General features: G+C 30.8%; 1 protein-coding gene across 1 annotated transcript; it reads left to right on the top strand.

Moving 5' to 3' along the window:
- Window positions 1-101: 101 nt before the first annotated feature.
- Window positions 102-14,219, top strand: LOC126742935 (F-box only protein 6-like). The gene is made up of 5 exons (XM_050449817.1): window positions 102-258; window positions 5,849-6,093; window positions 6,150-6,444; window positions 6,511-6,786; window positions 13,713-14,219. The coding sequence occupies exons 2-5, from the start codon at window positions 5,873-5,875 to the stop codon at window positions 13,905-13,907; spliced, it is 987 nt and encodes a 328-aa protein (XP_050305774.1). The 5' UTR covers window positions 102-258; window positions 5,849-5,872; the 3' UTR covers window positions 13,908-14,219.
- Window positions 14,220-14,225: the final 6 nt, after the last annotated feature.

Here is a 14,225-nt window from a genome sequence, read left to right as displayed (position 1 = left end):
ACCTAGTATATTTAAATATAACATAAATATTTATCTACTACTTACACGTATCTAATTATGTGGCATGAACGTCCTTAAAAGGAAGTTTCGTGCTAAATATACGGATCCAGTTTTAGCCAGTCCCTATAAAAATACAGGTTAAGTAAACTTCAAGACGTAAACCAAACAAAAAATACTTTTCCAAAAAGTGAAAGATATGTGAATTATAAAAAAATAACTTTGCCAGTGAATAATAGTACAGTTTGATATTTTATAAAGGTAAATTCATATTCAGGCTTTATTATCTGTAACTAAACTATAAAAAAAATCCTAAACTTAATGGAAAAACTAAAATACTCTCTATGGGCTTTAAGTGTTTTTTTTTATTTATTTCTTTAATACCATATATTATTGGGTGTCATCCTATTTGTCATCAGGTTTTTTTAATGAATTATTCACAATGTATAAGCGAATTATTTTTAGATGCCAATTCGAGATTAATTGTACTAGATATTTTAGGGACAATTTAGCTTTAATTTTGGATTGTGCAATATGTTGTCCTTGAGAAATAAAAGATTGTAATTAGCTTGGATTTGATTGCATGCTGCAGTGTAAATATATTATTACAAATTCTTGGTGTAACATTCTTTTGTAACATTAATACGAAAGGTTTTGTAAATGCTTTAGATTTTAATGACAAGAATCAGGTTTATATCAACAACATACCACACTATTACTTCTCTCCTGTGTTGCTTCATATCTCCCAGTTTGTTTTCAGAAAGACAGTTATGGTCTGTGTCCCTGTCTCTAATTTATGTACATTCTAGCTATAGGAAATTCTCTTCTAAATTTTTTTCACACTCGACTTAATTTGCAATTCACAAATATTATAATGTGGTTACTAAATTAATGTTTATTTTAATTTTTAAGATCCTTAAAGTGGTTAAGAATTATTAAAAAATCTATCTGAATGTGACCATATGTATAACCATGAGTAAAAAATCTCATTGTATGTTGAGCTTATCATATTGTCTAGCCAAACTACAAAAAATTTCTATTATTTTACTGCAAACAACAGATGCATGTGGATTTTTAGTAAAACTTTTTAAGGCCTTAAGGAAAGTAAAACTGAGTTGTGTGAAAGGTTCTTTGGAACAAACCTAAAGTCTTATGTTAAAATGTCAGTACTTTAAATTAACCGAAGAAATTTTCCTAAGCCATCTCATAGGAAATTATTAATATATACAGTATTAGACGAAATAAGAGCAACTTTTCAATCATTAAGTTTAAATAGCATGTTATGGTTTATATGTGTTAAATTAATTGGTAAATAAAGTTTAATTGAAACACAGGGAAAATATAATATTTACATTTCATTTCTAATACAATCCTATTTATATTATTTGCCCCCTTTCCCTTAACCTGTGCAAGGAACTTGAGCATTTAATTCTGGTAATATACCCCTTTTTGTATCTTTATTCTTCTATGCTATCTATTTTTAATGGTTGAGTAGGAGTAGCCCTAGGACTATACTGCGCCATTATTTTCTAAGTATGATTAACTATGTATGTATGTATGTATTTGTTTTTTTTGGATTTAAATAAAAATACATTATTATTATTACTATTAAAAAAATAACTAAAATAAAGCTTTTTCATCACAACAAATTTGCAGCAACTTCTGTATACAGTTTTTTTTTTCCAAATTAAACTGTATACAGAACTACAAAAATCAATATTTTATCCAGTACCCATTGTTTCTAATTACTTCATTGCATCTTTTTTGGCATTGAAGCTACCAGCTTGTTTATTACTTCTTCATCTATAGAATTCCACGCTAAACAGAGTCTGGAATGCACCTTGGTGGGAGGGAAGCAGTTTTCAAGACCTCAAAAAATTACTGTTAGACCTATTACTGAGTACTTACACACATTTATTACTGAGTACTTAACACTTGTTCTACTCTATAATAGAGGACATTTCTTGGGACTTTGTTAATGACATCTACATAAATGTAAACAATAAGTTTCCCATTTTGTTCACCTTATTTCTACTGCATTTCTGGATTGTTTTCCAGAAAAGACCTACTCTAAAAGAAAAGGTAAGGCGAGTGTGATGCTTTGGTTTAATGTTGACTTGAGACTTGAGAGCAATGTGAGATAATATTTAGTTCTTTGCGTCTTAATAAACAGCTTGATGCACCCTATTACTTACAACATTACATAAAAAATATTAAAAATGAATACCAAACAGCAAAGAAAGTTAACCATGACCAACAAACTTCTCACTCTTATAAAAACAATGCGGAATATTATTAATAAATATAGGGGCAGAGCAAACCCGGAGATCACTTCCAACATAACACATTATGAATTTAATAATTATTTTTTAAATATTGCTTCCGAGCTACATAGCCATCCTCCTGTACCCTGCAATGACCCACTCAACTATGTACTACCTCATGCTGACCAGAACTATAAGCTCCAACCAGTATTTTTTAATGAGGTTATAGATAATATCAACTTTCTTTGGCATAAAAAAAATAAGCACCCACTTGATCTCACTGTAAGCTTGATCAAAGGCATTAAAAATCTAATAATAAGTCGTCTTCTTCTTATAAACCTGTGTATGGCAGAAGGGGTTTTTCCTAAGGTCTTAAAAACTGTGTTTGTCATTACGGTTTTTAAAAAAGGTGAGCCACATCTAGTATCTAATTATAGACCCATCTCTCTGTATACCTATATTTTCTAAAATATTTGAAAAATGTCAGGCTCTAAGAATTTCAGACTTTTTTGAGTCTAATGGGCTTTTTACGGAATCTCAGTTTGGCTTTAGAAAGGGAATAAATACTGTCCAGGATATTTTGAATCTGGTTGTTCAGGTCCAGGATGCTTTTGAGAAGTGTAACTATGTATCATCCAACTTTTGCGATTTGAGTAAAGCCTTTGTTTGTGTGTCCCATAAGATTCTCATAGCTAAATTTGGTAAATATAATTTCAGTGTCTCTAATATAGCCTTGATAAAAAACTACGTCAGAACTCTGCCAAAGGGTAAGGGAGCCGGGTGTTTAAGCATAGGAGTTCCCCAGGGCTCTGTGTTGAATCCTTTACTATTTTTGATATATATCAATGATCTACCACTATCATGTCAAACTGCGCATTTCACTCTCTTTGCTGATGGCACAACAATCTCATACAGCAATAAAGATTTGGTGATGTGGGCCTCAGTTATGGAGACAGAGCAGTGGTTTCATCAAATAGATTGTTCCTTAATACAGCCAAAACCCAGTCTTCGCTTTTTTCAACCAGAAATATTCCTGAAGTATTCGAAAATGCCGCCAGTGCTAAATTCCTGGGTGTTCTGCTGGATCCTGGTCTACTGTGGGATGCTCATACCACCTCCTTAGTAGCAAAGATCTCAGGCAACACATTCTTACTTTGTGGACTTTTATCATATATCTCTACTTTGATTTTAAAACAGGCATATCATTTTTGTGTCATTCACACATCTCCATTGGCATTCTTGCTTGGGGCCATCCATAGTAGGGGAGCAGAGGACATTTTCAGACTGCAGAGAAGGGCTGTTCTTATTGTGGCAGGTCTACGATACAGAGCAGACTGCAGACAGGTCTTTGCGGACTTAAAAATAAAGCAAGTAATAAAAATAAGTGGACTTAAGAATTTATACTAATCTTGTTGATGTGAAATGCAATGTGCATAAATTTCAAACTCATGAAGGTATTCATAATATCCACACACGCTTTAGAGAGAACATAGACCCAATTTATTGTAGACTGTAGAGATGGCCCATCATGTCTAGGTATACCTTTCTTTAACAAATTACCCCTAATAGTTCGACAACTGCCCATATCTAAATTTAAAATAAAAGTCAAAGAACTTCTATTGCTTGGAACATATTATTCCCAGGAAGAGTGATTGTGATGGTCTGCCAGCTCTTAATGACGTTCTGTTCTTCTTTCCTGTGTTTTGTAATTTCATATTTTTTATTTAAAATGATAGAATTTCTAGATAGATCTCAACTATTAAGTAAAATATTTGTTTTAATGTAGTATTTCAAGTATTTTATATGTAATGTTTTACATTTTAATATTTGTATAATTATATCAAGTATAGAATTAAGTTTAACTACATATTTTATATTTTATCCAATCTGACTTATGTGAATACTTTGTATCCTGACATAAATAAACTGAACTGAACTAAAAAGACTTCGTCAAGCAGATGATCAGCATTATGTATTTGTGATCGATAAACACGTTTTTCCACTATTTTCCGTAGTTTTTATGGGATTTGGAAAGATTTTAGAATCAGAGGCTAGTAAGAAGGAAAACTTTATTCAGGAACATGTTTTATGGGATAGAACAAAGTAACATGTTATGGAGCGACGAATCAAAAATTGTTTTATTTGACTCTAGTTCTTCATGATAGTTCTTCAAGAACAAAGGTCAAGTTAGAAAGTACTGATGTTATTCGACACTTTTCTTTCACTAGCATATAATTATAATTTTTTTTTTAATTCACTGCTATTTTATTGCACACCACTGTATATAATACATATTTCATAAATAGTGCCCCATGATAAATATCCCTATTCATCTTGGACACACTGTGTACCTTAAATTTGAATATTGAATTTAGTAAGAATTTAACTAGAATTTTACAGTGGACAAAAGTTAATGCATTTATTGTTTTAATTAAAAGTATAGCGAATAATAAAAGTAAGTGATATTTTCATATCAAATTTGTATTTTCTTTTTGAATAAAGGTAGTCTGAAATCATCTTTTTAACAATATATTTACTTATCTTTCTCAATATATTAACTTCTAAACAATATATTTCACTGTACAGTTTCACAAATCTTGTTTTTTTATGAACTATACTTAAACATTAGCAGAGTATCTGCATACAAAATTTTAATTTCTATAAACAAAATTGTTTGGTGATTTTTAAACTTTTTAGATTATGGAAGACCTTAGGGGGTCTGTGGGAATTAAAATAATAATTTGAACAAGATGCATGAAAGCATTTGGGACAAACCAATGATTCTGATGGATTTGAAAATTATAACAAAATATTTTATAAACTCGTTATTCCAAGAATTTTTTTTTTGATGGTACAAATTTTCCTGTGATATTCCTAAGATGTTTTAAATATTTTATTCGTTTATATATGAAGCATTGGTGAAATGTTAATTGCTATTGTCCTTGACAGATTGTTGTTATTTATTTACTAGTAAATTCAACAGCCTATACAGACTTTGCTAAAAAGGAAGAAAGGGTGTGAGATGCAATGTTGTGAGCTGCTTCATTCATAAAATGTCTATCTTATGGGGCCATCTTTCAAGAGAAAAATATTTTGTATAGTGTCCATGAATCATCTCATTCATCATTTCCTTTCAAATAAATAAAATTTATATGCAAATGGATTGATAACATTCAAAGTTTTGGTCTAGATCTCTATTTTGGATCCTGGTTTTAATCATTGAAAGTATGTTTTTTTTTTTAAATACAGTGTAAAGTTATGGTTCTTAGATAAATCTCTTAAATACGAAATATGACAATACCTTAAAACTGTTGTCTCTTCTGGGGTAAAATCAGCTGCAGAACACCAAATATTGGAGCTTCCAATCCCTTGCTGTTTTTTCTATGCAATTTTTAGACAGCACTCTATTAAACTTATATTAGTGCAAGTGTATCATACTTTAAATTGACTTATCTCCTAGTATTACTGAAATCGTATTCTTCAAATTTTCAATATCCAATGTTATATAATCATTTCATATTGAAAATAATTATGTAAATTTTATAAATATTTTTTAATGTGCTTTTATTTATTTATTTAATTTATAGTCGGCCTAGCTGTCAAACAGTTTTATGAGTTGGTTGTTAAGCACCTTATTCCCTAGCATGAATTACCAAGAAGTAAATATGACATTTCTAAAACCGTTTATAGTTGAAGCTGATCCATCCAACGGCTTTGTTATTCTAAACAAGTACATACCTGAAGAAATATTACTGAAAATATTTACTTATTTAGATCCTAAGGATATCTTAAAATGTTCTCTGGTTTGCAAAACCTGGTTTAATATTACTAGGTAAGTCCAGGATTCTAAATATATTCATTAGTTATGTATGATTTTAATTTTTGTAGGTCGAATATTCTATGGCATGAGATCTATAACCTAAAAGAGCACAGTACAAGAGCCAAAAATCTTCCTTGGTATGTGTTTTACAACTACCTAACAACAGAAAATTACACAAATTTAATAAAAAATGGAAACGGCGAAGAGCAATTTAACCACTGGACCATTGTAAGTAATGGAGGTGATGGATTTATTATCGAAAATGAGCCCGTAGGTAGTGATCCTTTGCCCCAAGGCGTCCCTGAATTCCACGGGCATACCAGTTGTTTTGCCACATCATTTTATGATTGCTGTAAATATCAGGTATACATTTGTCATTTTAAGATTTTATATTTCCAGATAAATATCAATGTTTCTTTTAATTTACAGAAAATTGATTTATCAAACAAAAGGCTCTTGAAACATATAATTAATAGGTATAAACCATCAATTTACCTAAGTGAATGGTTTGCTGGAAGGTTTGACTGTTCATGCATTTATAAATTAGGAGTGGTGGTCAATTCAGTGAACCACAAATGGAAATCTGGAGAACAACGAAGATTTCACCATTGGCGAGAAAGGAACAACCACAAGCTTAGCAATTCGCCATTTTACTTAGACATTAATAGAACTGTTGAAAGTTTTCAGGGAAAGGAGTGGGAAAAGGTATTATGAATAATTTTATTGTGTCTTTTATAAAAAAAAAACAAATATGTCCCTTGTTTACAATTGTGAGAAATATTGTCTATCTTATACAGGGTGAGATTTTAAAAACTTAAAATGGCCATATATCAGGAACGAAAGACTGAATAAAAAACGCTGAAAACAGTTTCTATAAAACAAAGGGGGAGCACAAAGCAGCATATTATATCACTCTGCAACCCCTTGGACAGGGTAAGATAACACTAAAATCTTAAATAGGAACGGGATTATTATTTAATTAAATGTTCAAAATTATAGCTACTAATATACTGGCATGTCTCTTAAGAGGTTTAAACATGTCAGGTATTTTGTAATGGCTTATATGCTGTTTTTTTTTTACCAAAAAAAAGCGTTATTTATAAATATTCGCATTTTATTTTCACAGAAATTACTTTAATAGTGACTTAACAGCCCAAATTGAAATTCTGGGTCAATTTACAATCAGTTCGTCTTTATCAACTCGTCAAGCAGCTGTAGCAACTGGATTATCTCGTGAATAGGAAAGGTACTTAAATTTCATAAGTTTTATCCCTATAAATTGAAAATACTGCAAGAACTTGGTGACGACTACAGAAAGCGAACAAAAGAATCCAGTTTTGTGAAATAATAACACATAGAATTATGGCAGAATCTTGACTAGTAAAATATTTGCTTCTGTGATGAGTGCACCTTTTATTTAATGTTAATAAGCAAAACTCGTTACTGAAATAATAATACCCTCAGAAAATTATATTGGGAGATGGTGTTATCGGCGCAATATTTATACCAGGAAATTTGAATAGCGACATGTATACTAAAATACTACAGAGGTTTTTCGATTCACTAATAGTGCGGGATAAATTTTAAATGTTTTCTCGAGTTTTGGGTTGCATAAAACTATTATTGACCATACAAGAATTATAGAGAATCAATTGACAATATATTTACATCTGTTAATAACGATTACATTTGCGCTCGCGCTGTACACTGTGATCTTCCCGATCTCTTCATGCAGCTTATTTCAGTGCCCTTATACCTATTAATATATCATCTGATATGAAAAAAGGTTCTTTACACGGGAATATAATATTAAAAAGTTTTATTCCATGGTGTCAAATATAAATTGGAATTCAATTTTTTGTAATGGATTCTCCTTAGATTCTGAGTTTGACAGTTTTTTTAACACTTTTCGGTTTGCTGTATATGGTTCCTTTCTTTTGGAAACGTGCTATCCTAAAAGTCGAACCACCCGCAGGCCGTGGATGACAGAAGATTTGATTAATGAAGGTCAATTGTTAAGAGATTTGTTTAAGAGCTATAAATATAACACACATAATGAAAATATTTTAAAGAAATATAATATATTAAAAAAACATTTTTTTAAAACCAAAATAGCCAAATGTACCTATTATATTAAACTTTTTGCTAAGTCTAATAATATCTCGAAGACGGCATGGCAAGTGATTAAGAATAATACGAACAATTCGGAATATTTCAAACAACCGGAATGTTTTATTAACGAAAACGGTTCTAATTTTAGCGATATGCAGGAAGCCACTGAACTTTTTAACCTTTTTTTAATTGAGTCTGTAAACAAAATTGTAAATAATAGGAATTTAGCCTTAACAAATAAGTCGCCAAAAACATTAAATCATTAAATAATTTTAAATTCATTATTTTTATGTTCGTATGATGAAAGTGAAATACGTGAAATTATTTTATCTGTCACTAACAAACACTCGACTGGTGATGATGAAATTCCCTGCTCTCTGATTAAACACGTTCTTGGATTTTTGGTGACACCGATTCCATATCTTGTTAATCTGTCATTTCAGGAGGGGTCATTTCCATCGGCTCTGAAGAACTCTCTTGTCCCTATCCATAAAGGAGGTGATAAGCATCTGATATTCAATTATCGAGGAATTTCACTCTTATCGGTGTTTTCGAAAGTTTTTGAAAAGTGTTTCTCTATACGTTTGAAGTCTTTTCTACTCAAAGAAAATTTTTTTAGTAAATACCAGTATGGTTTCAGGACGGGTCGCTCTACACAAGATGCAATTTTGTCCCTATATTCATATGTTTTGTCTAATTTGGAATTAAACAACAAATGTGTAAGCCTATTTTCTTATTTAAAAAGGGCGTTTGATGTAATAAATATTATGGCACAAGAAGGGGTCAAAAAAAGTCTTAATTATCCAGAAAATTCCTATTTATTGGCTACCAATTTCGTGACTACCACATGTCACATCATCAGGCCAAGGACTAAAGTAAAAAGAAGACATTACAACTTTAAAATATAATAGAAAATACAACGTTTTTCTGGCGATACAAATTATGTTAGATACTTACAATTATAAAACGAGATTTGTCAACATCATAAAATTAAAACACATAGAAACACAATGGACATTTATATTAGTGTACGTGGACAACACAAATATAATAAAAACTTTTTTAAAAATTACGTCCACATTAATATAAACAAATAAAAAACCCAAGATCAACACTGTACTATACGTGTATGTAGGTGTATATAATTTTCAATGTTAAAATCGTAAAAAAAAACGGACGCCACATTAATTTATTCAAACAAACAATATCATTAACGACATCTATCTATTTACAAACTAATCATCAATTCGTGTATGTAGGTTACTTACAGTACTATATATCTCATAGATATAAATTGCCTAGACGCGCGATAGATAGCTCTACGGCTGTAGATCGTTTATAAATAATTATTAGTCAAATAAAGTTTTAATTAGGTTATTTTTAATATTATTAAGCAAATTGCCACAAAACATGGGTTTTCCTCAACAATTATCGATAAACTTAAAAATAAAAAACTATTACGTAACTCAACTCATAATGTATATTTAAACACGTTTCAGAATGATGACCGGGATCAAAACCCTATAAAATTCGTTACTCTTACATTTAATGGCCCTGTTTCCTATAAAATACAAAAACTTTTAACTTCACACAATATCAAAGTTGCTTTTAAATCTCAGAAGACATTAGGTAATCTCTTTTTAAATAATAAAGATAAAGATGATATTTTAGCGTGCAAGGGTGTATATAAACTTTCCTGTGAGCGTGGACATTATTACATCGGAAGAACAAAACGAAATTTTAAGAGTAGATTTGCAGAGCATAATAGATGTATCAGACAACACAATTCGGAATCTCTTTTTGCTAAACATATAATTGAAACTGGACATTGTACAGATTTTAATAGTAATTTTAAAATAATTCATCGTTTACAGGATAATCGCCTTTTGAACAACTTAGAGTACTTAGAAATTCAAAGATCACTTAGGAAAGACCATCACAATTCCTTAAATATACAAGTTCACATGGGAGAAAATAACCTAATTAAAACTTTATTTGACTAATAATTATTTATAAACGATCTACAGCTTTATATCTATGAGATATATAGTACTGTAAGTAACCTATATACACGAATTGATGATTAGTTTGTAAATAGATAGATGTCGTTAATGATATTGTTTGTTTGAATAAATTAATGTGGCGTCCGTTTTTTTTTTACAATTTTAACATTGAAAATTATATACACCTACATACACGTATAGTACAGTGTTGATCTTGGGTTTTTTATTTGTTTATATTAATGTGGACGTCATTTTTAAAAAAGTTTTTATTACATTTGTCTTGTCCACGTACACTAATATAAATGTCCATTGTGTTTCTATGTGTTTTAATTTTATGATGTTGACAAATCTCGTTTTATAATTGTGAGTACCTAACATAATTTGTATCGATTTGACATGTGGAAGTCACGAAACTGGTAGCCAATAAATAGGAATTTTCTGGATAATTAAGACTTTTTTTGACCCCTTCTTGTGCCATAAAGAACTTCCAGAATATGGACAGGATTCTCCTTAATATAATAAATATTAACCTAATGTTGTATAGATTTAATGACTGGTATGCGTGGTCTTGCCCATAAATGGATTAAATCCTACCTGACCGGTAGATGTCAAAAAACGATATTAAAGAATGGAAATGTTTCAGTTATGTCTGAGTCGCTACCAGTTGTTAGTGGTGTCCCACAGGGTAGCATTTTGAGGCCACTGTTATTTGTTATATTTTTTGATAGCATCTTGGACGAATTTCCTGGCAACCATATAGCAGATGTTATGCATACGTTTGCAGATAATGTTCTTATATTAACGTCGAGTGGTGACTTAGAAGAACTATTTAGAGGTTGAACCGGGGTAGTTGACCGAATAATAATTATCAGTAGCAGAAACAGCCTAGTGATATGATATTTTTTAGTCTTACCGATTTGAATAAAAGCTTGCTTGTTAAAATGCATAACAAAACCATAGAACAAAATAAGGTTGTCAAATACTTTGGAATATTAATCGATGAACATCTTAATTGGTCTTCTCATGTAGATATAGTTTTCAAAAAACTTCAATTTATTCCTATGTGATCTGGCAGTTACGTAGTAAAATCGATATTGGCCTGATACTTCTTTATTACTATGGTTATGTCTAGTCATGTTTGTCATATGACATAATGTGTTGGGGTAACTGTTCTAAAAGTGGTGAGGTTCTTACGGCCCAGAAAAAAATAATTTGGAACTATTTTATTTAAGCCTTATATATTTTCTTGTAAAACACTCTTTCCAGACTTAAAAATTATGCCATTTCCTTGCCTACTTATTTTCAACTCGGTCATGCATATAAAGCGTAACCTGTCTGATTATTCTTGTGTCTATGATATGTCTAGAGGTACCCACTATGAACTCAGGGTTAACTTAAATTTGGATTTACCCAAACAAATTAACCAAAGTGGCAAACAGTCCAGTAGTTTTACCAATTAAATTATACAATACTCTTCCCATTGAAATAAAAAAAATTTAATAATTTAAAAAAAGGTTAATAATTTCAAAGCTTCAGTGAAAAGAATTTTAATTAAAAATTCCTTTTATACGGGACAGAATATTTAAATTGCAGCGTCTCATCCTTACTCTCATAATGCGTCTTTGTTTGTTAAAAGCTGTAGTTTTCTTATATTCTTAGTCTTTAGTTAACTGTAGATTTTTTATTGTTTTTTCTTAAGGCCTTTTAAAAGTTGCATGTTTAGGTCTTATAATTTTATTTTTTGACATTATCCAATAGTTATTTGTATAAGTCTATTGTTAGGAGACTTTTATATTTCGATAGTTAGCTCGCAATACCCACAGTTTTAAATACCTCATACCATTTTGTATCACTCGACATTCCCCTAATTCGGCAGAAGTGCTCGTGATTTATGGCTTCGTACCCGGAAAGCGCTGAAAAATACGCGCCGTCAAAGGAACTGTTCCCGCGATAAGTTCGAGCCGCCTGTAATAAAAAGTAGGGCATGCAAAAAATAATGGTTGTAACGAGTCTGAATTTCGTAGTCTTTGCGATATGTTAGACCAGGTGGTTGCATATTAGACATGTACCGGGCTCCGCGCTCTTTTATAAAAATCCATAAAATATAAATAGTTGTATATAAAGTAGTGTAAAATCAGACATTGCCGCGATAAACCAGTTAAGTTAAGTTTAGGAGAATAAATTAATTTCTCGTAACCAATTACACGACTTTCTTTTTCTATCTACAAGTCGAACACCCGACGTAATCCCTAATCAAATAGGGTGGAACCTAACATCTATGGAAATAAATATTTGATTATTGAGTATTTAGAAAATCAAAGGGACATACATGGAAATTTATCTTTACAAGAACGATTACTACAAATCCAACAGCACCTCATTACGTATTTCCCATTAGGCAATGATTGGATGATCATTATCCTATGCAGTGCATTGGAAGAAAAAGTTCTACCGTCTGATTGCATGGCCATCTAGTTTTCCGGACATAACACTTCTTGACTTCTTTTTGCGGGGTCTGAAATATGTGGTTTTTAAAACGCAACCCGAGTCACTATGTAGAGCAACTCTAGCATAAAATAGTTCAGGAAAGCTGTGTTATATCCAGAGAAACATTTGTAAATGTATGTGAAGAATTTGAAAGTAGCCTTTATTATTGTCTTCAAAAGAATTTCCAACATTAATAATAAAAAAAATTGAAAAAGGTATTTTTATTGATTGTTTTCTATGGTATCATTTGAAATCATGTTTCAAGAGCTTTAAGATGATAAAGCACCCTGTCCAAGGGGTTGCAGATAAGAGTCAGATAATATGCTTGCTTTTGTTCCCCCCTTCGATTTATCTGCAACCAGTCCAAGGTCTGCAGTTCTACAAATGGCGTCGTAATTTGATTTACACCAATTTATTCACGGATGACACTACATTCACCCGAAATGGCGTCAATAATTTAAGGAATTTCCATTCTTTGCAGCTTGAATATATCCATACAACAATAGAACAAAATTTCCCACACCGGTTTTTGTGTTTGAGGGTCATTTGACATTTACAATTTACCTTCAGTTTTTACGAGAAGCCTGTGTTAAAGTATATTTTGATTAAAAGAAGATAACTTTTGACGAAAGTAATTTTTGACGCTACCTGACATCTGATATTTCAACCTGCTAAATAGCCATTTAAGTTTTATCAGCTTAACAGAACACTGAATCTCTGTCAATTAGAATAAAGAAAATTTTATATTGAAATGTGATTCATTTCCACCTGGTCAGAAAGCAGTAATTGCTGAAGAAATTTTATGGTGTAAAGTGTAAAATATCTCAAAAAGAAATTCATTTTTAAGTTTTAAGACCAAAATGTTTTATATGAAGAATATTATGATAAAGTATAATATTTTTAATGGTTCTGCAATCTGCATTAACATTGCAGATTATTTGCATTGGGAGTGTTTATTAAATTTGGGGCAATAACTCCATAATAACTATCGGGTTTACTATTTGGCATTTATCAAATATTATGTTTTAGGTCGAATTAGTTTACAACAACTATTCACCTTATAAAATAGACAGCATAGGATTTGTCCATGGAGGGAGAGACGATCAGTTTTGGAAAGGACATTATGGTAGTAAAATGGCCGGCGGGGTATTAAAATTTGATTTTGCATCGATCCAACCTCTACCTGAAGATGAATCTTTTAGTGCAGAAATGTGTAGTGATTAAAGGCGTTTATTGTTAATACCAATGAGTGAAACAGTTCATTGATTTTGTGATATACGTAGGTATTTATAATCTTGTATTAAATTGTTAAGGAGATCTGGAACCCGATCTCACTACCTTTCTATTTTTGATAACATTATTGTACTTGTTAAAAAATTGTTCTTTTTTATTTGTTTAGATATAAGAAAATGTTTCTTGATCATTTTTAATAGATAGTTAAGGCGATTAACGGTAAAATATTCACAAATAGCTTAGCATTGTTATTTTATCAATATTTTGTTTGTTTATAAAATACGTTTTAAGTAAATTAAAGAATGTGTT

This window comes from Anthonomus grandis, chromosome 12 (assembly GCF_022605725.1).
Source record: "Anthonomus grandis grandis chromosome 12, icAntGran1.3, whole genome shotgun sequence".
NCBI lineage: Eukaryota > Metazoa > Arthropoda > Insecta > Coleoptera > Curculionidae > Anthonomus > Anthonomus grandis.
The sequence above is the reverse complement of the archived record's forward strand: the minus strand, read 5'-3'. Positions and strand labels throughout refer to the sequence as shown.